Here is a 26,236-nt window from a genome sequence, read left to right on the forward strand (position 1 = left end):
ATGATATAAACATACTTGTAATCAAGGAAATGTCCATACTAATGTAGGAAAGAATTTGTTCTTTGCTCTCTAGCTTCTAAACTCTTTTCCAGTTTCTCACCACATTCCAATCTCAATAATGACCTTTCAATATACATTCACTAAGTCGATCCACATGTCAGAGCTGAAGAGGGGCATGGTGCTGCACACCTGATACCAGCACCAGGAGGCCGATCGAGGCACAAGGATTGTAGTGAGTTCCAGGCAAGCCCAGGGTGTGTGGTACATTCGAGGCCAGCCTGAACTGCTCAGCAAGATTCTGTCTCAACAAACACGAAGGCACGATTCCCCGCCCTGCCTTGAGGAGGCCACAAGCTCCCTCGATCTACCTCTCCATTCTGAGAACTTGCCCAGTGCCAGCACCAGTTTTGCCACTTGGTGTAATCTGATTATACCAGCATCAGCAGAGGACTCATCGGACTCAACATACTACACCAGAGCTCTATGCGCAGGCAACACACAGATGGCCCTAATGCTGAAAAAGAGCTAGGCTGGAACATTCTCCTGGGGGAAATGTGGTGGGTTCCAGAGGAAAGAACTATATTACTGACATGTTACGCCTCCCAGTTGTTTCCACAAAGGAAGTCCAACAACTGAAGTGCCACACACCCACACCCAGGCCTTCCACTCAGCTTTTTAATGTTTTATTTTCAAATACCAACAGGTCACCAAGGATCTCCCATGAAGAATGCTTTCACATTAAAACTAGAAACTAAATCAAATGAACAACAACAAAAGAAAAATATTGAAATCCTATTGTAATTATCTTCAAGGAGTTAGAAAGAAATAATGCAATAAAAAGACACAGAGAACCAAGGACAGCTCAGGAAATTTAAAATACGGTAAGTGCTAGGCATGGTGGCACATGCCTGTAATCCCAGCACTCAAGGAACCTGAAGCAGGAGGATCAAAAATTCATTTGTAGCCTCTCAAAATAAGATTTTTAAATGTAGTTCGGTGTAAAGGCCCTAAGTTAATTCCCTTGTACTGACAGACAGACAGACAGACAGACATGGTAAGAGAAATTTAAAAATTCAACAGGTATTGAAAATGAAATTGAGTAACAGAAGGAAAAGATAAATGCAAAATAAGAGAAAAAGAGGAGGGGCTGTAACTCAGTGGTAAAGTGCTTGCCTAGCATGGACAGAGCCCTGGGTTCAATATTCAAATCCCATGTTACTTCGACCAGGGTGTGGAGGTACTAGAGATAGACAGCAGAAATTAACAAGATAAGGAGATCCAAGACCTGGATCAACGGTTCACTAGAAAAAAGAAAAAAGGATCAAATTATCTAATACATAATATAACAAAAATGAACATATCAATTTCCAGGCGAAATATCTGCATCAAACACCAATGTAATTCATTAAATAAGAGGATTGCAGAATACTAAAAAGAATTAACATTTTAAAAAAACTAAAAAAAAAAACAAAAAAACAATAATGGAACAATGCCTTCAAAATCCTGAGGGAAGACTGGGTGTGGTGGCACACATGTGTAATCCCAGCGCTCAGGAAGCTGAGGCAGGAGGGTCTACCAGAGTTCCAGGGCAGCCAGAACCACAGAGCAAGACCCTGTCTCAAAACCCCAAAAAAACAAAAGCAAAACATGTTTTGAATTGATCCCGGCCATCAAGGCAGTCATCAGCACAGTGTGATTAAGGAAGGGATATTCACAAAAGAGGACTTCCAGAACTGCTTGAGAAAGTGCTAATAACAATGGGTTAAGTATGTTTGAAGGAAGGAGGATATTTTAAGGGGGGATTAATGGCAATGTGTCTTTTACTGTAATAAAGTTTAGTTTAGCCATTTGCTGTATTTGTAACCACAGGAGAAAGGGGAGAGAAAATGGAAGATCAAGAGTTAAATCTCATAACCCAGAATAAATCTCTCAAGAAAACGTTCAATCTTAGTAGACAGCATCTAGCACGGGGTGGGAGTGGGGAAATCAATTATAGAAGCATAAGAATGCTAAGGGAACACATTTAGTGGGAAAGAGGCTGGCCTCTTTCTTATTTAACCTATTTCTCAACTGTGAAACAGGCAGAGGGGACCTGGATGTGTTGAATACAGGCACCTGTCTAAGGTGCCAGACACTGCCCTAAACATTGCTACTCTGCGTGAGGAACAGACTTGGCCAATGCTCACCCACAGTCACACAGCACCAAGGTAACTGGGGGTAAACACGCAGTGACCTCGGCAGCTGCAGCCCCCGTCCCCACTTACATTCTGAGCATCTCTCACCACCCTGCCTACTGGCTCTTTCATATAACGTGATTTCAAATTCGCCTTGTCTAAAGCCCTCAAACCATTTCCCTCCTCTGACCATAGTTCTATTACCTGGAGGGTATCTCCATCATCTACCTTGTACCGTGCCCTGGACAGACTCTCAAGGTTCCTTACTTGGGGCCAAGTAAATCTTTGACTTCCTGGTCTCCTGGCCTGTTTCTGCCAACTCCCCACCTCTCCCCTCTTGTCCAACCATTCTCCTGCCTCCTCTATCTAAATCTCATCTGTCGCAGAAGGCCCAACTGAGACCCGTTCCTTTCCCAATGCGGCCATGTTCACCTTCCGCCATCTCTTCCACAGTATTTTACTCTTGTGCCATTTAGCTTTGTGTTAAAATCTTGCGTGTCCAGTTTGACTAAACATTCCTTAACAACAGTCTACCCCTTCTCAATGTGTCTGCTCCCCAATGGCTCCAACAGGGTCTGTCAAGGGCTCAGTTCCAAACAGTCACTGCAGCCACCCCCGCCCCAGAGAAGCACCGTCACTCACCACTTCACTTTGCACGCCCATGTGTTCCACTCCACAATATATTTGTCATCTGAACAACTATATAAGCAGCCACTGTCTTGATGCCACTGTATGCAATTGACTCTGCTGTCATGACCACCACCCTACAGATTAAAAAATGTAAAGACAGAAAGTTAGTATGAATCCTACTCATTACCAGTTAAACAAATTGTCAGGCCTTTACTACATCTAATCCATTTTAGTTTTCCGAAGTTTCTAATTCAGTTTGCAAAAATGAGATGAAACAGCTAGAATGTCATCAAAATGCTAGCTTTCCCTTCTCTGTAGAAAAAAGCTACCTCCACATTCTAAATCAAGGAATTCGAGGCTTGAATGCCACTTGCTCTTGACAGGATCATGGGCCCTAAGAGCAACAAAATCTGAACAGTGGCAAGAACTAGTGAAATCAAAGAGCGGAGTCCAAAGTCAACTTTTATTTTTGTTTGGTTTTGAGTTTTGTTTTTTAAGACAGGGCCTCACTCGGTAATTCAGGCTGGCCTCGAACTGTGATCCTCCCAAGTGCTGGGATTACAGGCATGTTCCATCACACCTGGCAAACATCAACTCTCAAAAGGTAAAAACTCCGTTGAAAATCTCTTAGAAAAAGTACTAGAAACAGTACCGTGGTACACCCATGTACTCCCAGCACTCAGAGCTGGGGCAGGAAGACCTCAAGTTGCAGCCCAGCCTGGGCAACTTCTAGAGGCCTGGTCTTTCAAAATAAACGGGTCAGGGTGTAACTCAGTGTGAAGGTCCTGGATTCAATCCCCAGCTCTAAAAAGAAACAAAAAAGTAAAGGAGCAGAGCACCGCTGCACATGCCTATAATCTGATCACTCAGGAGGCTGAGGCAGGAGGAACACAAGTTCAAGCCCAGAACATTCTGGGTTACAACACTAACTCAAGGTCTGCCTGAGATACACAGTAAAACTCTGTCTCAAGACAAAACAAACCTCTCTTTCAATTAAAAAAAAAAGTCACTTTTTCTTCAGAAAACACTAAATGCCTGCATGAGTTTCGGCCACACCACCTGAACAGCACTTTAAATACACACAGCACTCCAAGGTGCCCCCTTACCAGGAGCATAGAGGAATGGAGACCACAGTAACAATAGTAGATGATAATTTTTATGTGATTTTAAATCTGCATTTAGAAACTATCTTCATGTCAAAGACCATTGTTGTCTCCCATTTCACATACATTCCAGGATAAATTCACTCGGCAGACTGAAGAGCTAAGTCACACACACTGTAACTGTTCTTTCCACTCTTTGTACCTGAATTCATATAAATACACATTTAGCAAAGCACTACTATGTACATATCTAAGACTCAACATCATTATTCAAAATCATGCAAGGTAGTTTTAAATACAATTACTCCTACTTCAAACGAAAATGTTTTAAAACATTAAGGTTTTACTTCTCTTTTCAGCTAGCTACTCAAAGAAGTCCTATATTTTATCTATGTGCACACACACACAAAGAATTCAAGGATATAATAAACACAAATTCCACAGGAAGAATTCAGATATAGCAAATGCATTAAAATACTCTTAGTAATCAGATACAAGCCAAAAAGTAGCCCTTTTCCTCGGTTTATCTAGTAATTCGCTTAGCACTATACTGCCCGTGCTGGTAAGATTGGGAGGCGGGGGGCAGTAAGACACAGCTAGGGGCAGTGAACATCTGCATATCCTTTCTGGCAGTGTGCCCCTTCACCCATTCACTTACTCATTCAACCAACATTTACTAAGACTAATTATGTACCACACCCTTTCAATGTGTTATTATGTCCATGTCTTACTAAAGTTATACAAGCTAGGTTGTAGAAAAACCACTTAAAAGATGAGAAGTTAAATTATTTACAATCACGTTAAGTAGTAGGATTTGATCTCAGGACAGACCAGCCACAAAGCTTAGTCCCTTTCTACTTTACTGTACCATTCTGACACCCTTGACCCTGTCTCAAAAATACAAAAATGGGAAAAACCAAAGTATCTGTATTACTGGAGTACTGAGAGGATTCAAGAAGAATTTAGGCTCTATCAGCATCGTGCCTGCAGCCATCACACTGCATAGGACACTGGAAACCTGCTGCCCCCCAAAACTAGCCAAGTCAAAGGACGGCTCTCAACTGCAGTGCACTGCGAACCCCTGTGAGGACTGCCAACACCAGCTAGAAGACAGAGATGAAGGGTTACAGGCCCTGAACACTTCACATTTTCCTTACAGTTGTACACAGTATCTTTAAGATGAAAACAATTTCTAAAGGCAGATTTTACATCAGATAAAATTTTTCATCTACCAAATTGGGTGGAGTTTTTTTTTCTAATCATTGCCACTGCTTCAATGGGATATCAGTAGTCACAATTATGCCCCTGGAACAGAGGCATTGCCCTTCTAAACTAAAAACACTCTCAGAAGTCATTTTTACAGTGTGTAAAGGAGGGGCCACTCCCCAAGAGACAGGACACCAACAGAAGACCCACTCCTTAAAGCTCTCACTTCAGCAGTTATTCCAACTGCCTACTCTGCTTCCCTCACCCAAAAGGAAGTGGACAGCTGCTTCCACAGCTGCTACCTTTGATACCCTGAGTCCCTTTGAGCTGTCCATGTTAACCATAGTCAGTAATTCTTCACACTCTGACCCCTAACAAAGATGATGTTACCTAATTCAGCTCCTATCAACTATTACTATTCAGCCAGGCGTGGTGGTGCACACCTGTAATCTCAGCACTCGGGAGGCTGAGGCAGGAGGATCACTACAAGTTCGAGGCCAGCCTGGGCTACATACTGAGTTCAGGGCCAGCCTAAAATACTTCGTGCAATCCTGTCTCAAAAAAAAAAAGTATTACTCAGTTCTTTAAATGTAGAAAGGACAGAATACTGCCCATAGAGTACAGATCTCATCACATCTCTTGAAGTGTTTCTAATAATGTCAGTTCTCATCAGACCTCTCATGTAAAATACACATAAACACACTTACTACTAATTTACTGTGCAATTCTCCTTTTACTGTACTGTACAATAAAATGCTACCAACTGCTGTACCAAGAGCCAACAAGTCAATCTGGTCGCCCGTTCCTATAGCTTCCAATTTCCGTTTTTTCCTCTGGTGGCTCTCCTGGAAAAAAATTAAAACAGTATTTTTAGTTAATATTTCAAACACTAAAACTTCATTAACTCATAAACAAATGCCTGCTAGCCCACAAAAGATACTTTTAAAAAGAAGGAGGGCAAGAATGCACTTTCAGGTAATTTCCCATTATTGTAAAAAAAGAAAAACCGGCCCCGCGCGACTGGGACAGTTGGAGGTTCGAAGTTCGAGGATGCTCTGCTGTCACTGCTGACTAGAATGGACCCTGCCAGCCATGACTTCAGCCCCCAAAGGCAAAGACAGGCACCAGGCAGCGGGAAGGTAGCCGGGGCCACTCCCAATGCGCGGCTGACTGGCTTTCCCACTTGTCCCCAGAGGCAGAGACCAGCAGAGGCTGCTGCACACCATGAAGAAGGAGAGTATTTTCAATCCATGGGTGATTGACTCTGCAGATACAGAACCCTCAGATGTAAAGGGCTGGAATTGATTGTGCTATGCCTGTAAGGCAGAAACTAATACCACCCATTTCACTGATGGAAAAGCCTAAGCTCAGAAAAGGGACATGAACTGCTCCAGATCATTCATGAAGGTGCTTGGTTGTCCAAGGGCTATCAAAACTGATAATGGAACTACAGCATTCTGAAAAAAGAGATCAAAGGGGATATACGAAAATGGAAAGGCATCTCTTGCTCCTGGGTAGGAAGAACCAATATAGTGAAAATGGCCATACTTCCAAAACTACTATATAGATTTAATGCAATGCCGATTGAAATTCCAACAATATACTTCACAGAACTAGAGAAAACAATCCAAAAATTCATTTGGGAACCAGAAAAGACCTAGAACAGCAAAAGCAATTATAAGCAACAGAGAGACATGGCTGGGGGTATCACAACCCCCAACTTGAAACTATACTACAAAGCTACTGTGATAAAAACAGCATGGTACTGGCAAAAAAAAAAAAAAAGACCCGAGGATCAGTGGAATAGCTTAGAAGACGCAGAAACAACTCCAGACATACTCAGCCACTTCATCTTTGACAAAGGAACCAACCACCCTCATTGGAGGAAAGATAGCCTATTTAATAAACAGTGTTGGAAAAACTGGACTTCAACCTGCCAAAGATTAAAACTAGACCCAGACCTATCACCATGCACTAAACTAAGATCAAAGTGGATTAAAGATCTAAATATTAAAACAGAAACACTAAACTTGCTGGAAGTTAGGGAGAACTCTTGAAGACATTAGCATAGGAGAAGACTTTATGAACAAAACCTCAGTAGCACAGGAACTAGCACAAAGAATCAACAACTGGGATCTCATCTTATTAAAAAGCTGCTGCACTGCAAGAGAAACCACCAACAGAGCTAAAAGACAACCTACAATGTGGGAAAAAAAATTTAGCAGCTGTATCTTAGACAAAGGACTACTATCTACAATCTATGAAGAACTGAAAAAAATCAGACCCTCTAATTCAAAGTCCCAATTCAAAAATGGGCATCTGAAATGATCAGACATTTCTGACAAAGAAGTAAAAGCAACAAATAAGTATATGAAAAAATGTTCAACATCACTGGTCATTTGAGAGATGCAGATGAAAACAACACTGAGATTCCACCTCACCCCAGAAAGAATGGCTGCTATCAAGACATCAACCAATAACAAATGCTGGCGGGGGGCTGGGGATTTAGCTCAGTGGTTCTGTTGCCTGCCTCACAAGCACAAGGACCTGAGTTCGATCCCCAGTACCAAAAACAAACAAATGCGCGGGGGGGGGGGGGGGTGCGGAGAGAAAGGAACCCTTCTCCATTGTTGGTGGCAGTGTAGACTGGTGCAACCACTGTGTAAGTCAGTATGGAGATACCTCAAAGAACTAGGGCTAGAGTTTCCATTTGACCCAGCTATTCCCCTGCTGGGTATCTTCCCAAAAGAATTAAAAGAATCATACCACAGTGACATATGTGCACCCATGTTTATAGTGGCACAGTTCCTAAGAGCGAAAGTTTGGAAACAGCCCAAGTGCCCATCAACTGGAGACTGGATAAAGAAGATGTGCTGTTTTAATAAAATGGAGTACTACTCAGTCATAAAGGAGAAACTAGAGACATTTATAGCTAAATGGATGCACATTGAGGCCATCCTCTTAAGTGAAATAAATAGGACACACATGTGTAAATACTGAATAGTTTCTCTGGTGTGAGAAACTGAAAGTGAAAATAAGGATTAAAATGATGAAAATGAATAATTGATAATTTGAAATAGGAAGAAAAGGTCCAAAGAGGTAGGGGTGGTGGGAGGGGAAGGGGAAAGGAAAAAAGGAAAAGAAAAATTATGAGAAAAGAAAAAATGAAAACAAAGTCTCTGCAAATAGGGAAGGGCGGAGGGGGTGAAGGCCACACAGGTAATGGGGAAAAAATAAGAACTAAGATACATCATGTACAGGAACAAGCACCCAATGATAAATGTAAACGTATTGTATACCTAAAATATACCAATAAAAGAATTTAAGAAGAAAAACAAAAGGAAGAAAAACCTCCAATGGGAAGAGAAATTCAATCCTCTGCCCCACTGGCGCCTCCCAGATGCAGGCAGGGACAGGACACGATTGAGGTACTGTCCTCCCCAGGCCCACGCGGCTCCAGGGCTCTTTCCACTTCTCCCACCCACCCTCCTTCCCAACAGGCCCAAGAGAACCCTCCACTCGAGGGGAGACAGGATCCAGACTCCAGGGTCTGGGAGTCCACAGATCCACAGCTAAAGGGCCAACACTTCCCTTTCCCTGTCCCCATCTTTCCCCAAATCCTAGCTAAGTTTCTAGAAGAAGGACTCAAATGTTTCTATATTTATAAATATGCACTGAGTTCAATGTGCATCAGCAAACAGCTGTAACTTGTAGAGCAACTCAGGGCACACACAGAAATTGCTCCAGCGCCGATCAGAGTTAGCCTGAGTTCCGTGTTTGCTCAGTGATTCGCATGGCTTGAAAGGCACAAGTTTCCATCTAGTGGCAAAGACCACAAAACTCTGATTTCAAATGTGATGCTAACAGCTCATCTGTCCAGTGAAAAGACAATCAATAATCACAACTTACAATCACTACACCAGAGCTTATAATGTTGAAAATATTTTATTTTAAAACTTATCTTCCACATCTTTTTAAAAATTAGAACTTGACAACTTATGTGTTTCAGTATAAAAAAGAAAAGCTCTGAGAAATCCACTCTTCTAGCATAAAACAAACCAATACTATAGAAGAGAACATTTTAATAGTGCAGGATCTCTGCTCTGCTGCACAAAAAGCTAGGACACAGAAAAATCTGTCCAATCCAAGACCCACTGAATGAATGGGCCACAGCGGCAAACGCCTGTAACTCCAGCACTTGGGAAGCTGAGGCAGGCAGATCACTGAGTTCAAGGCCAGCCTGGGCTACATAATCAGTTCAAGGTCAGTCTGAACTACAAAAGTGAGACCTTGTCTCAAAAGCAAAACAAGAATGAAATCAAGAACCATCAAATGGAAAACTACAGTGTTACCACTGTGTAAATATAGGAGATAAGTTTCTAAAGCATTTTTCATTTTTTTTCTTTTAGTTATTTCAGGGGGATATCACATTTGAAGAATATGACTGGACACTTAGGTGAACAAAAACCAAAGATTTAACAAACAACAGAAAACAGTAACATTTTGCAAATCTTTAGTAATGTATCCATGTTAATAAACCCAAAAGAGAAGTTACAATTGAAAGAAATTCTTGAAAGAACACTCTCATCAGTAACACAACCTGCTTGAAACCTTAAAACCTCTGCATTATGGCCCTAGGTCCTGCCTTCCATCAAGCCTTGTGATCAAAAAATACACTGAATAGGGCCAGGGATTTAGCCCAGTGGTTCCATCGCCTGCCTCACAAGCACAAGGACCCTAGTTCGATCCCCAGTACAAAGAAAAAAAAAAAAAATACACTGAATGTTTCTTAATGACAATAATAACAGACATACTGCCATCTATTCCCCTCAAAATACTTCCCCCAGGTATCATGTGCAGGTGCAAATTCCCGATGAGTGTTATGACTGTGCATATCTAAAGTGTACCAATATATGTTTTGCTATTAAAAAAAAAACCTCTTTCCTCTTCAAACACTTATCCTCACATTCCTGCCACTTTCTGAAGCAGTTCTGGAGGTTCTCTTTCGTGAACAACTTTAGTTGTACTGTTGTGGCTGCCTTTATGTCCCAAATCTATTCAAAATATTTATTTTTCATGGTCATTTTGACTTTGGGGAAGGGTCGGAAGATGCCAGCTCCAGTGAATAAGGTGAATGAAGACACACCATCATGTTTTTATAAGCCTTGTGCTTTGTGCTGGAGGGCCTTGCCAGCAGCATTCACTCATTTTTGATCACACTCATACAAACATTCAGAAAAAGAGGACTTCCAGAACTGCTTCACAAATAGGCAAGAACAAGGGTCAGGGATTTATAGCTCAGTGGCATCATGCCTGTCTTGCAAGTGCAAGGTCCTAAATTTGATCCCCCATATGGGGGGGGGGGGGCAATAAGATAAAGGAGTTTGAAACAAAAAGTATTTTGAGGGGAATTAATAGCAATATGTATTTTACTGTAATAATGTTTTTTTAGAAATTTAAACATTCACCATGTATTTCATACACAAGTATCTAAAGCTGCCTTTAGCTGGGCATGATGGCCCACACCTGTAATCCCAGCACTCAGGAGGCTGAGGCAGGAGGATCATCATGAGTTCAAGGCCAACCTGGGCTACATAGTGAGTTTAAGGCCAACCTGAACTACACAGTGAGATCCTGTCTCAAAAAATAAATACAGAAACTTTTTTTTTTGGTACCAGGGATCGAACTCAGGACCTTTCACTTGCCAGACGGGCGGCAGAACCACTGAGCTAAATCCCCAGCCCCTTCCATAAATAAATAAATAAAAATTTTAAAATTAAATAAAACTGCCTTTGAGTGATCCCTGAGGGCAAACATAGTTTTTTTTACTTAAGATTATGAACAAACATTTCATGAAAGGATAGTAATGGGAAGTATACTAACCTACTATGATTTGAACATCCCTACTCCAAGAATTTGAAATTCTAGAGCATCTCAGATCAACTTTCAGATTAGGGATGCTCAAACAGTGAAAGTCTACGCAAATATACTAAAATCTAAGAATCTTTAAATTCTGAAACTCTTATAGTCCCAAGCATTTCAGTAAAAAATATACTTCAATTCTGCTACCTTATCAAGAAGGTTTTTCTCTGAAAGAATCCAGAAGAAGCCAGGCTTGGAGACACAAATCTGTAATTTCAGTACTCTGGGAGACTGAGGCAGGAGGCTCTCACATTCAAGTCTAGCCTGGGCAACTTAGTGAGACTGTATCTCGAAATGAAAGATTTTTAAAAGGGCTGAAAGGCCAAGATATGGTACATGCCTGTAAGGCCGGCACCAGAGAAGCTCAGGCAGGAGGATCGCTGCAAGTTCGAGGACAGCCTGGATTACATCGTGAGGCCCTGTCTCAAAAAAACAAATAATAATTTAAAAATTGATCGATAAATAAGGGGTGGGCTTTCCTGTTACTTGTTCATGATAAGTCAAAACTACAAGGAAATTTTAAAAAATACATATCAAAACAAAAAAAAATAAAGGGTTGGGTAATTCAGTGCAAAGGCCCTGGGTTCAATCCCCAGTGCCACACCTCCCTCCCAAATGAGTCCAGAAAATATTTCTACTTGATTTTCCCAAATCAAACTAAATCACCTACACTGAGGTTTCTCAATGTGTAAAAGAAAGGCTGGTCTAGTTTGTACATCCTTAACACAGATGTGAATTTGCACTAAAAAGTACCCAATAAATTTAGAAATTAACATCACCAAAGTCCTAATCTCCCTACCTGAGGAATCTACTTTGTTACAGACGCAAAACAGGTTGAAGGAAGGTCCACAGGACTTATGTATAACTTTTGAGGCTCACTGACCTAAACCTAAATAGTCCAATTAATTAATTTAATCTCAACTATCGACTTGCATGTTTTCCAGGATTGGATGATGTAACTTCCCCGGGCTGGGGATTTAGCTCAGTGGCACAGCACCTGCCTGGAAGGCGCAAGGTCCTGAGTTCAATTCCCTGTACCAAAAAAAAAAGTAACTTCCCATTCAACAGGATGAGCATGTCTAGACATGTCCATTTTAGTGAACTCTAATATTTAAGTACTACTTTATACTAAAGATCTCTAAAACCAAGAGGTCAGTGCTAATGATTCTAATCCACCCTTTGATCACTACCTAAATAAAATATATTTTCCCATTTTGCTTTTCCCTTCACCTGCAGAGGACTTTTCCTACTTATCTCTATTCTTCCTTGGTTAAGAATCCTATCCATGCTTCAAAGTTCACCCTAAGTACCCTTTCCTACAAAGAAATCTCTTCATTCACCTAAGACACAAGTCAGCCACAGTGAATCTCAACTGTCTTAATTTTTTTTTTGTATCTTAGTCATAGTCAGTTGCTTCCTCTAAAATACCACGTGCCAATTGATTATACACATAAATATGTACCAACAATGAGAAAGCTTGGCTGAGAATTCAGTTCATGCATTTGTAACTGGAAAATCTAAGTGAAAGCACCAGGAACGGAGATTAAAAGGATATGCTTAGACTAAGGAGTCTTTTCCAACCTGAAGGGCAGGCTGAGCTAAGCAATAAATACCAAAAACCTATCTGATGAAAGCTTATTGGGATTTGACTCAGGTAAGAATCAAAACACCGAGGGGAGTCTGAATGCCACACGTGTGGTTTATGAACAGGAGTAGTACAAATGAGGTGAGGACAGAAAGGAGAAAAAGCACACCTCAGTCATGAGAAGTCTGAATTTGATCAGCAATTAAACAATGACTTTTTGAGACAGGGTCTCACTATGTAGTTCAGACTGGCCTTGAACCCCCTACATAGTCCAGGCTGGCCTCAAACTCATAGGCCTGTACCACCATCCCCAGCAAGTAGTAACTTTTTTAGCCAGAAATACCAGTGTAAGAGTTTTTACACGGAAACTACTTCACTCATAAAAAACATTTACACAGCCATGGATTTAGCTCAGTGGCACCGTGCTTGGCACAAGGTCCTGAGTTCAATCCCTGACCAGGGGTTGGGGGGGGGGGGTAATTATCCTTATCATGAGTAATATTCTAGTATTTTCTATTGTTTCTTTTTTTTTTTGGTACCGGGGATCGAACTCTGGACCCTGAGCTTGCAAGGCAGGCGGTGGAACCACTGAGTTAAATCCCTGGCCCTACTGTTTCTTTTTTTAATGTTGTCAAACCCACTAAATCTATTTCACAATCCACCAGTAAAGCAAAACCTACTTCTCGCCTGAGATTTAGCTCAGTGGTTCCACCACCTGACCCGAAAGCACAAGGACCCGAGTTCAATCCCTGGTACCAAAAAACCAAAATACAAAAAAACGTACTTCTTAATTGACTTGTAGACACTGAAAATTATGCCCAAGTTTTAAATGTCACTCCGAAAAGAGTCTCCTTACCGTTTCTTGGCCTTACTGCCACTTATTCTATCATACGGTTAAGTGAAAAAACTGTATATTATATAAAAAATTACAATTAATTATATTAAGACAAATTCAACTATACAAGAACTTCTATTTCTGCCAATCAGATCGAATCTGCACCCCTCACCTTCTTTTGAAGTTTAATTGCTGGAGACCTCCAAACAGTACAGGAATACACCTGAATTGTGCTACACCTCTAATACAGGAGTAAGAACGGGGACACTTGGCTCAGATTGTTCCTAGAAATACGCTTAATGCCACCCTGCTAGCTGTGTCTAATGTCTGAAATGCCTCACGATTCATCCCTCAAGTACCAAGCTGTCTGGGATTACTTAACTGTAATCCCAGCAAAAGCAGCCAACAGCAGATAGGCCTGTTTCTCCTGGGCTGCACAGCCAGTGGGGAAAGAAAGCACCAACGTCGGAGACACTTAAGGGGGCAATGAAATGGGACCAGGTCCTAGGTGACTCAGACACCTACTGTGTGGCTCCAGTCTATCATTTAACATCTCAGATTGTTCACACATATAAACCTGAGAAACGCTACAACTATTGTGGTACAGATGGAAAGTATTATAATCGTGTACACAGAAAAAAGAAGTGACAATCTAATTTTTCTGAACACTTATGAACCATTGCACTAACACATTACCCAAGAAAATCAGCAAATGTTTCACATTCTGTCCTTGGTTGGCAAAGTACCAATTATTAAACCAAATGCCATTATTTACTGATTTATTTTCATGAAGACAAAATTAAATGATGAGTCCAGACAAAACACTCACTGATTCCTTCAGAACTTACTAACAACCAGTGTTTACTGGGTACTTATCATATGCGAGGCATTACTACAACATTTAATCCTGAGGGCTTTAAAAGGTGAGTGATATGGATGGAGCCAGGCATGGTGGCACACATGTCAGCACTCAGGAGGCTGAAGCAGGTGGATTGTCATGAGTTCAAGGCCAGCCTGAACTAGAGTGAGATCCTGTCTCAAAAAACAAAGGCAATAATTTTAGGGCATTTCATAGTTATGTGGCTGAAAGGAGAGTGCAGATAAAAAGAAACTGAAACCCACAAATACTCTGCAGGGCGGGGGGGGGGGGGGGGGGGGGGCTGACAGGGAGGTGCTAAGCACCTGCTCTACCACTGTACATTCCCAGCATACTACTTTCTTAAAGAGTCCAACTCATTTTTCAGTAATGCCCCCCAAATTAAAATAACTTAATACGACAAAAAGGAATTAAGTCTGGTTATTAAACCAAATCCAGTTATTTTTCTACTGTAATACAGTGGTATATTTATAATTCAAAACTATGACTTTTAAGACTAGGACAAAGTTTCATCTCTAAGCAATACAATGTGATTGGAAATCAACCGAAAAGCAAAGCGAGTAACAAATTTTGGCTGACCTAACACTATTTGTTGCAGATAACCAAGAACTGAGTTTTAAAGACCTGAGTTCTACCCCTGGTTCCACTTTGGCTTTTATGACAAGTTGCTTCTTTTATCTACCTGGAGTGCTAACTATACGAATATAAAATACTAGTAACAGTAATACTTAACACTTAAAGCACTTACACACCAAGAACTATTGTAGGTGCTTTCTGTATTATTAAATATATTACCCTTCATAACTACTCTATGAAGTAGGAAATGCTACTCTTATTTTATAAAAGGCAAACTAGCAGCACAATTACTGCTAGAAAGCAGAGCCTAGACTCAAGCACAGTCTTGCAGTCTGGGTACATGCACCTACCTAACCACTGTTCCTATTTCCCTCAGAATCAGTATTACTGTCACTTTATAGGAAACGTGAAATTACACAGAAAATAACTTTAAAATGGAAAAATACGTAGAGTGTACAATTCTAATAATGACAACTATGGCTTTGTTTTTTACAATTATGACTTTTGTGCCTGACTCAATGAGCCCTGATAAATGTTATTAGTCAAAAGGAGAAACAACGAAAACGTAGCTGAAAATCTGAAAATATCTAAACATACACAAAGTATAACAAGTCGGATGTATCCCCACTTTCAACTGAAAAATTTCCTGTGGTAGTCAGATTAAGATCTACTCTAAATACAAGTTTTTAAAGTTTTACACATTTACAACAAAATGTCACTCTTTAGAAGACCTAATTTTTCCAAATTAAATTGAAGCGAACTGAAATCAGTTTGGCTACTTAATAACTGCAGTAACCACGTGCGTCTGAATTTGAGTAGATACACTCGAGTGACTCAACCGTGAATGGCATCTATCTCAAAGTACAAAGGCTTTCTTAACTCGGCAATTTCTCATCTAAGGAGAACCCCACCTTGGACTTACATCACAAACTCCCTAAGTTAGGCTACTACTTCGCGTCCGTATCCCAACTGAAGACTTCAAAATGGGGGCGGGGGGTGTTAAAGAGGGAACCAAACAGAAACTAAAAATAAAAAAGGAAGAAGATTCACAAGGCTGAGAACGAAAAAGAGCTGGAAAAGTCAAGCGTTTCTAAGGACTGAAAGTCCCATTACCTAGACGTGGAAAACACATGTTGAGCCGGCACCCAGCGGAGAGAGAGGTCCCGGGTGCAAAAAAACAACACTTTGGCATTCCTACTGACCAAAGCAAACCCACAGTACACAGTCAAGGGTGAGGAAGAACAGGATAGTAGCACGATGGGGCTCTGTCAAAAGCCAGGGCGCGGAAGAGCTCACGCAGCTGAGCGAGGCCTGGCAGCAGGAAGCCAGCCCTGGGGGGGAACAGGGGGCTCGGCAAACATGGCGGCCCAGGAGCGGTGGGGCGCAGACCGCATGGAGCCCGTCGGATCAAGCAGCGCCCTCTCACTGCCCTCCGAACAGACCGCACACGGGGCGGCGGCGTGGGCCCAGTGCGCGCGGCCGCCACGCTCTACGCCTCAGCCCCGGGCCGCCGAAGGCCCTACGCGATGCGGAGACACGCGCCGCCCAGCCGGAGGGCGCTAAAGCTGGACCCAGGCGAGCGCCCGCTCCCCCCACCATCCCGCTAGCACTACCTTGGCCTGCAACCGCGGTGGAGCCCAGGCCAGGCAGGTGCAGGTACCGCTGAGGTGCGCGGAAGGCACGTACTCCTGGTGCAACCGGTTACTGGCTGTCTCCCACACTCGCAGGTGACCATCGGTAGAAGCCAAGGCGAAGTAGGCCTGACTCTCTGGGGAGAAGGCGCAAGGGACCCCAGCCGGGGCCAGGGGGTCGCAGCTACCGCCGCCACCCGCCGCCATTGCTGCTCCGACTCCGCGGCAGCCACGTGTTCGGCGGTGCGCAGGCGCACACGCGCGGGGCGGGACCAGGAGGGAGGAAGTGGGGCGGAGGGAGCACCGGGAGTCCTGAGACTGGTTCGTCACGACGCATGTCGGCGTTGGGCGGGTCCACCCTTTGGACGGTGGCCCCTTGGGGCCAATCGCCTTCTTGTGACGAGGCAGCGGCAAATGGAAGGGAGAGACTGTAGAATGTATGTGTTGTTTTTTTGGTACCGGGGATCGAACTCGGGACCTTGCGCTTGCAAGGCAGGCTCCGGAACCACTGAGCTAAATCCCTGGCCCGAGACTGTAGAATGTAGAGAGGATGTCTCTTTGCTGCCCTCGCCACGCACACACTGCACACCCGCTATTAGAGATTGAACCTAGGGCCCTCGCACTGAGCTACAACAACCATCCTTATAATTTTTTTTTTTTAATTTTGAGACAGGGTCTCGCTAAATTACCCAGGCCTCAACTTCCCTGAGGCTAGGATTACAGGTTTGCGCTACCACGCCCAGCTCCGTTGTTTTCAAAAAGAATTGTTTTATAAAATGGTTAAACGAACTGTTTACGAGAGATATTTACTTAACGCTCCATGATAGCAGCAACTGTTGCCATTTTCCCTTGTTCACTTCTAAGCTGTAATTATGTACACACACAGTAATAATGTATTCAGTCTTAATGGAATGAAAGTAATAAGGGCAGCAGCTATTCTCTCATTTCAGGGAGAATCATCCCATGTTGCTACATCAAATAGGTATTTTTAAATACCTCCTTAGTGTTCCACCCAACTAGTGATTCTAATTCAAAAAATGCTGAATGGCACGTACAAACGCTGAGGGTACAGCTGAGCCATAGGACACTGGCCTAGCAAGGAGAAGTCCCAGGACAGTAGGGGTGGTAGGGTGAGGGTAGCCAGGTACTACAATTCCCACAGAGTTTATTGTGCAGAAGGAAAGACTTTGTCACCGCCCGCAGAGCTATGGGAAGCCTCTGTAGCTATGAAATGCATAGCAAGGTTTATTTTCTATATTTTAGAAAAATTACTGGGAAGTGGTGTGATGAATATATTAAAGGGAACTAGGGGAGTCTTGAAGTCCACTATCCACTTACAAAGTGGACTGGAGAATAGTTTCTAGGGATATTTATTAAGTACTGCAAACAGGTTTCAAATTGTAAGTGAGTGGAAAGGCCTAGGATAATGCTTCTAACTCTTACAGCAAGGCAGTATTTGGTGATCAAATTCACTTAGGATGGTGAATCCTGAAAGAATGGCTGGTAATCCCAGCACTCTGGAAGCTGAGACAGGAAGGTTGCCATGGGTTCAAGGCCAGCCTGGGCTACATAGTGAGTTCAAGGCAGCCTTGAAGCAAGACCCTGTCAAAATCAAAACAAAAAAACCAACCTGTACTTTCTATATTTATTTATTTTGTAGTATTGGGGATGAACCCATGTACATGCTAAGCAAGTGCTTTACAACTGAGCTGCAGTCCTAAATGTTCTCTTTCCTTTAAAGCAAAATAAAAAAATAAAAATAGTCTAGCTTTGTCAATTTATTTCCTCCAGTGGACCTTAAAGTTACCAGTAAGCTTCTCATTACTGAGTCTAAGTGCCATTATCACTAGAAAGCTTGTCTTCCAACCACTCACAGCTTCCTGCCTTCCCTCTAATATCTTTATCTTCTGCCTTTCTGCACTCTATAACAGAGTGTTTGGGGGCATTTCCCTTTTGTGGATAAAACTTAAGACATCAGGCTTTAAATAACATCCATGTGCTGAGATCTCAAATGTGACCACTACCCTGGATCTTTCCCCTCAACTCTAGACATATATGGCTTGCATATTTAATTCCATATTCAACATCTCCCCTCATACATGTTGTGTTAGGCTGAATTGTGTCCCCCAGAAAAGATACGCCTAAGTTGAAACCCCATAATTACAGATGTGACATTATTTGGAAATAAGACCTTTCAAATGTAATTTGGTTACAAATCTCAATATGATATGTTATGCTAGATTTGACTGGTATCCTTCTGAGAAAAAAAGGATGCAGAAACACAAGAAGAGGGCTGGGGATTTAGCTCAGTGGTTTCGCTGCCTGCTGCGCAAGCACAAGGACCCAAGTTTGATCCCCGGTACCAAAAAAAAAAATACAGAAACACAAGAAGAGATACACCCTAGAGAGTCATGGGAAGTCAGAGTCAAAATCCAAGGAATGGTGAAAGAGGCAAAGAATTCTCCCCCAGGGATTAGGGTACCTGAGCAGCAGGTTGCTTCCTAACAGAAATATCCTGGGTTCAGGCTTAGTGCTACTAGAGGCTTTGGAGGAAGCATGGGCCACCTAATACTCCTGGCCTCTGGAACTGTGAGGAGACACATTCCTGTTGTCTTCAGCCATTGGATATATAGTGGCTTGCTACAGCAGCTCAACCCGGGCAACTTAGTGACTGAGATCCTGTTAACTAAATAAATAAATGAATAAATAAATAAATAAGACAGGCAGCTAGTAAGGGGAGCGCAATCTCCTTATTCCTTTTTAGGATGAAAAGAGAGAAATCCTACTGATGGAGTTGTCTTACAAAGTACAGATTAGAAGATATTAACTTATGTCCCAAAAAGTAGCAACAAAATTTATTTTATTAACTTTAAACCGAATTGATGTTGAATCCATGGCCTTTTGAACATTCTTGGACTTTAAATTCAATTGCACTGTTGGCAAGGCTTCATAAAAAGGGCGTTAAGGTACAAAGAGCAAGGGCTGCTGAATGTATTTAACCTACATAGGAAGCTGCCATTCCAACTGTCAGGTATCTTTTTGCTTTTTTTTTTTTGAAGCAAAACATTTACTGGGACACGTTAGATATACATAATGATAACATTCATCATAGGGAATTTTTACCTGTACATAATATACATAGCTTCCTCTTTTTATCCCATTCCCCACCCTCCCTTCTACCCTACTTGCCCTCCTTATTTGCAAAGCTTTGTTTCCATTTGTTCCTTCTATTTTCCTTTTTTTATGTCCCTTCTTTCCTTTACCTGTCTCCCCTCCATTGTTCTCCTCATTTGTACATTTTCTTACCATTTCTCAAAATGTTTTATTAATTTTGGTCCTCATTTCCACTTTTGGTTTCTCACACCAGAGAAACAATGTTTTATTTACACATGTGTGTCCAATTAATCTAACTTAAGAGTATGGTCTCAAGGTGCATCCATTTAGCTAGAAATGTCTCAAGCTTATCCTTCTTTATGGGAGAGTAGTACTCTGTTGTATTAAACACACACACACACATCTTTATCCATTCGTCAGTTGGTGGGCATGTGGGCAGTTTCCAAGATTTAGCTATTACAAATTATGTCACTGTAAACATGAGTGTGCATATATTGTTTAAGATAATTTTTTTTTTTGGTACCGGGGATCAAACTTGGGACCTTGTGCTTTCGAGACAGGTGGCAGAACCACTGAGCTAAACCCCCAGCCCTGCATATATTGTTGAGGTGTGATGCTTTTAATCCTTTCAGGAAAATACCAGAAGGAAAATAGCTGGGCCAAATGGAACGTCTAGTTTTAGGTTTTTGGTGTTTTGTTTTGTTTTTTTTGGTACCGGGGATCGAACTCGGGACCTTGTGCTTGCAAGGCAGGCGCCGAAACTACTGAGCTAAACCCCCGGTCCTCTAGTTTTAGTTTTTTTGAGGAATCTCCACACTGATTTCCACAGTGGTTGCACCAGTCTGCACTTCCACCAACAGTAAAGAAAGGTTCTTGGGCTGGGGATTTAGCTCAGTGGTTTCGCAGCCTGCTGCGCAAGTACGAGGAACCGAGTTCGAGCTCCAGTACCAAAAAAAAAAAAGGTTCTTTTTTCCGCACAACCCCATCACCATTTGTTATTGGGTGTTTTCTTGATAATAGTCATTTTTCTGGAGTGAGATGGAATCTCAGCATTGATTGAATTTGCATTTCTCAAATGACCAGTGATGTTGAAAATTATTTCATACATATATTTGCCATTTCTACTTCACATCTGAGATGTGTCTATTCATTTCAGATGCCCATTTTTTAATTGGGTCTTTGATTTGGGGGGTCTGATTTTTTTGAGTTTTTTATATATTCTAGATATTAGTCCATTGTCTGAGGAAGAGCTGGCAAAACTTTTTTCCCACACTATGGGTGGTCTCTTCATTCTGTTGGTGGTTTCTCTAGCTGTGCAAAAGCTTTTTAATATGATGCGATCCCAGTTGTTGATTTTTTTGTGATAGTTCCTGTGTGACTGTGTGACTGAGATTTTGCTCATAAAGTCTTTGCGTACATCAGTGTCTTCAGGAGTTCTAACTATTCTATATTCCAGCAGATTTAGTGTTTCTGCTTTAATATTTATATCTTTGATCCATTTTGATTTTAGTTTAGTGCATGGTGAGAGATATGGGTCTAGTTTTAATCTTCAGAATGTGGAAAGCCAGTTTTTCTGGCACCATTTATTAAAGAGGCTATCTTTCCTCCAATGAGGGTGTTGGGCTCCTTTGTCAAAAGCAAGGTGGCTGAGTATGTCTGGAGCTGTTTCTGCATTTTCTAATCTGTTTCATGGATCCTCAGGTCTTTTTTTTTCTAATACCGTGCTGTTTTTATCACAGTACCTTTGTAATGTAATTTCAAGTCAGGAATTGTGATGCTCCTTGCTTTGCCTTTGTTGCCCAGAATTGCCTTTGCTATTCTAGGTCTTTTCTGCTTCCAGATGAATTTTAGGATTGTTTTCTCTAATTCTGTGAAATACGCTATTGGAATTTTGATCAGGATTGCATTAAATCTGTGTAACAATTTGGAAGTATGGCCATTTTCATGGTATTAGTTCTTCCTACCCAAGAACAAAGGATATTTTTCTATTTTCTGATAGCCTCTTCAATCTCCTTTGTCAGAGTGCTTTAGTTTTCAATGTAAAGATCTTTTACTTCATTAGATTGATTCCCAGATATTTCATTTTTGTTGTTGTTGTTTTTATTTATTTTTTGGGGGGGGGATACCGGGGATTGAACTCGGGACCTTGCGCTTGTGAGGCAGGCGCTGGAACCACTGAGCTAAATCCCTGGCCCTAGATATTTCATTTTTGGGGGATACTATTGTGAAAGGTGTTATTTCCCTAATTTCTTTCTCAGTGAGTTTGTTATTCATTTATAGGCAGCCTATTGATTTTTGAATGTTGACTTTGTATCCAGCTACACTACTGAACTTGGTTATTAAATCTAGAAGGCTTTTGGGGTCTTCTATGTAGAGTATCATGTCATCTGCAAATAATGATAATCTAATTTCTTCCTTTTCTATTCTTATGCCTCTTATTTATTTCTCTTGTCTAATTCCTCTGACTAATGTTTCCAGAACTATACTGAATAAGAGATAAAGACCTTCTATTCCAATTTTCTGTAGGGTTTTAAAATATCATGAATGGGTGTTGGACTTTGTCAAATGCTTTTTCTCCATCTATTGAGATGATCATATGGATTTTTTTTCTATACTAGGGATTGAACTCAGGACCTTGTGCTTGCCAGGCAGGAGCAGTGCCACTGAGCCACTTCCCTGGCCCAATCATATAGATTTTGTACTTGCTTCTGTTAATACAGTGTATTGCATTTATTGATTTACATATGTTGAACCATCCCTGCATCCCTGAGATGAATCCTACTTGGTCATAATCGTCTTGATGATTTGCTGCATTCTGTTTCCCAGTATCTTATTGAGGATTTTTTAGTCTGTGTTCATTAGGGAGATTGGCCTGTAGTTCTCTTTTTTAGTTGGATCCTTCTCTGGTTTTGGTGTCAATAATGCTTGCTTCTAGGAATGAATTTAGAAGTATTGCTTCCCATTCAATTTCATTAAAGAGTTGGAGAAGTAGCAGCATCAGATCTTCTCCAAATTTCTTGTAGAATGCAGCAGTGAATGTGTCAGGGCCCGACCTTTTCTTTCTTGGTAGGTTTTCAATTACATCCTCAATTTCATTGGCTGACATTGGTTTATTTAGAATTTTTATATCTTCTTGATTCAGCCCTGGTAGTTTATATGTATCTAGGAATATGTTCATTTTTTGTGTGTTTTCCATCTTATTAGAATACAGGTTCTAGAAGTAGTCATTGATCATCTTCTGGATTTCTGAAGGACCTCTTGTGATTTCACACTTTTCATACCTAGTTGGATGGATTTGAGTCTTTTGTTTCCTTTTTGTTTTGATAAGACTGGCTAAGGGTTTGTCAATTTTATTTAATCTTTCAAAGAACCAACTCTTCAATTCATTTATTCTTTGCATTGTTTTCTTAGTCTCCATTGCATTAATTTCTGCTCTGATCTTTATAATTTCCTCCTTGTATGAGTTTTGGGCTTGACTTGCTCTTCTTTTTCTAGAAGCTTGAGGTTCAATATTAGGTTGCTTATTTGAGCTCACTCTGTTTTTCTCATATGGGAATTCTCTGCTATAAATTTCCCTCATAGGACTGCTTTCATTGCATCCCATAAGTTCCAGTATGTTGTACTAGCATTGTTTAATTGTAGAAATTGTCTAATTTCTTTTTTTCCCCCAGTACTGGGGATCAAACTCAGGACCTTGCACATGCGAGGCAGGCACAGTGCCACTGAGCTAAATTCCCAGCCCTAAAATCTGTCTAATTTCTTCTTTAATTTCATCTGTAACCTATTGGTTGTTCAGCAGGGTGTTTAATTTCCATGTTTTTATGAAGTTCTTGTGGTTTCTTTTGCCATCGATTTCCAATTTCATTGCACTATGGTCCAATAATATGGATGTGATAATTCCAATTCCCTTGTATTTACTTAAGCATGTTCTCTGAGCTAGTACGTGGTCTATTTTGGAGAACAATCTGTGTATAGCTGAGAAGAATGTGTATTCTGGTATTGTCGGGTAGAAAACTCTACAGATATCTACTAAATCCATTTGCTCAAAAGTTTGGCTCAGTTCTGATATTCCATTGTTGATATTTTGCCTAGTTGATCTATTTGTGACAGTGAGGTATTGAAGTCCCCCCTTCCAATTAGTGCTTATTTGATTTTTCTTGTCCAGTAATATTTGTTTTATATAGTTGGGTGCACTGGATTTGGTGCATATATGATTGTTATCTCTTCCTCTTGGATTGTTCCCTTTTCAAGGATTTAGTGACCATCTTTCTCTCTTAATCACTCTTAGTTTAAAATCCACTTTGTCTGCAGATAGAATACCTACAAACAGAAAAAAGCAGGGGTAGCTCTTCTATTTGTAGACAAAGTGGACATCAAGCCAACACTGATTAAGTTTTGAATTGGTCCACCTCATTGCCCCCTGGGTTTGCCTTTGGTGAGCTGGAAGTTTAGGGTTGGATCTTGCTTAAGTGTCTTCTCATTTTCTGGTTTTTTTAGTTTAATTCCTGGGTTAATGCTTGTAAATTGCATATGGCAAATAGCTTTATTGCTAGTATTTAGAATCCTTAGGGAATGACTACTTCTCAGAGATGTCTCCAGGTGTAGCTTTTAGGTTTTGAGTCTGTTGCAAGGTTCTACTTCTTCAATTTAGTGGGGATGAGAAGTTACTGCATATTTTGCCTAGCCCCTGCTTCTTTGGCACTTGCCTATAGTATTATTTATGCCTCTTAGGCAATCTCAGTCTTGGCATACCAGGAAGAACAACTGATTAGAACAATTATGATGCCTTGATTAAAATAGTACAATCAACAATAACAACAGCATCAAACACAGCCTAGAAAATGACAAACTGTGCTAACCATTAATTTGCCACCTTTAGCCATATGAACTAGATTTGTGGTTATATAACAAAATCTAAAATAAACCAGAAAATTGTATTTAGTCAATGTGCCCTCAATATGGCAATTCTACCCCCAAGGGAGAAAATTTAAAAGGGGTTAGGGGGAAAATTAAGAATAGAAGAGGAAGAGATTAGAAGCAAAGCTGGAGGATGAAGGAAGATTGTGAAAACTTTGGGAAACTGAAGACAAGAAGGAAAGAGAGAAGGGAGAAATAAAGACAATAGCAGAACAACATCAAAAACACTAGAAACAATGTTCACACTTACATAAAAATAAGAACAAAAAGAAAACAAAACAAAGCAAAATAAAAGACCAGAAAAATAAAATCAAAGAAGAAAGAAGAGGAAGAAGGAGAAGGAGGAGAAGGAGGAGAAGGAGAAGAAGAAGAGGAAGAGGAAGAGGAAGAGGAGGAGGAAGAGGAAGAGGAGGAAGAAGAAGAAAAAGAAGAAACTGTTTAGTTAAAGGCGTGTCTCTGCTGTCACTGGTAGACAACCTGGGCACACAGAACCCAGATCTGTGTTGATTAATCCCAACAAGCCAGTGGTAGATTTTGGTGGGGCAGTGGATAATCCCAACAAGCCTGCACATTTATTTCTGAAGCTTAGCTTGGTTTTATTATTACTATTATTATTTTATTTTTTATTTTTTATTTTTTGGTACCGGGGATGAACTCGGGTCCTTGCGCTTGCACAGCAGGCAGTGAAACCACTGAGCTAAATCCCCGGCCTTAGCTTGGTTTCTGATTGTGAACCTGGAACCAAATTTGTACAGCCTTCAACACTGTGTGCCTCCTGCTGGCTTGAACTCAGCTTCTTGACTTCCTGTGGACGTGAACTTGGATCAGCCTCACCATGATGGAGACAGCCCACAGCTGCTATGAGTTCTGAGCTCAGTTAGCCCTGTCCAAGATGATGACCAGCCAATTGCTCACTCCTGAGGGACATCTGAACCCGAATAATTAACCAGCCATTGCAGTCCTTTGTGTCCACTGCTGGATTCCACTGGTATGTCTCTCTGTGTAGGCTTCTGGGGTCACCAGTAGTCACTGTGGGTCTGCAGGTTTGAACTGCCCTTCCCACTCAGTGAGTCAGGGCTCACAGAGTAAGCACAGCTTGCCACCACCTCCTTCTTCATTGAAGTCACTCTCCTTGCTGTCCCCATGGGTCTCATTTCTTGCTTCAGATCCTCACTGGGTCCCAGGGACCCACTGCCCTCCTTTTTTGGTTGTTGTTGCTTTTGGTACCGCTGATTGAACTCAGGACCTTCTGCTTGCCAGGCAGGCGCAGTGCCACTGAGCTACATCCCCAGCCCACTTCCCTCCTTCTTGTCTTCCTCAGGATGCTGTATTCCAGTGTCTGGACATCAAACCCAGGAAAAGCTGTTTCTCCACAATTCACCACTCTGCCATCTGCACCAGGCTAATGATATTTAACGTTAACTTTGGACCCCAAAGATACCATTTCGTATTTTAAGAAGCTTCTGTTTAGTTTTTGGAGAGACCAAAACACTAAATATATTTTAATTATTTAAAAAATTCTGATGAATAAGCACACAATGAATACTGTCACTTTAATCAAACTTTCAGGATTTTCAGTGGGCTGGGTGGGGGGACAAGCAGGTGTCAGAGCCCAGGTACAAAAGGATTTATAGGGCCCGACACTCGTGTTCACGAGTACTAGCCA

The 26,236-nt window shown here is 41.4% G+C and overlaps 1 protein-coding gene across 2 annotated transcripts in view; it reads right to left on the minus strand.

The window, feature by feature from the left end:
* Wdr43 (WD repeat domain 43) overlaps positions 1-16,783 on the minus strand; it is a 56,170-nt gene extending 39,387 nt beyond the window's left edge. The window contains exons 1-3 of one of the 2 annotated variants that reach the window (XM_004839237.3): positions 16,522-16,783; positions 5,821-5,958; positions 2,817-2,938 (exon numbers count right to left, since the gene is read on the minus strand). In XM_004839237.3, the coding sequence (XP_004839294.1) occupies positions 2,817-2,938; positions 5,821-5,958; positions 16,522-16,746 (485 nt within the window). In that variant the 5' untranslated portion in view covers positions 16,747-16,783. The remainder of the gene's footprint in view (positions 1-2,816; positions 2,939-5,820; positions 5,959-16,521) is intronic. The other variant, XM_021253659.2, reaches the window with a different exon arrangement.
* Positions 16,784-26,236: the final 9,453 nt, after the last annotated feature.

This window comes from Heterocephalus glaber, unplaced genomic scaffold (genome assembly GCF_053883595.1).
Source record: "Heterocephalus glaber isolate CG9 unplaced genomic scaffold, H.glaber_assembly_v1.0 deba00001457, whole genome shotgun sequence".
Classification (NCBI taxonomy): Eukaryota; Metazoa; Chordata; class Mammalia; order Rodentia; family Bathyergidae; genus Heterocephalus; species Heterocephalus glaber.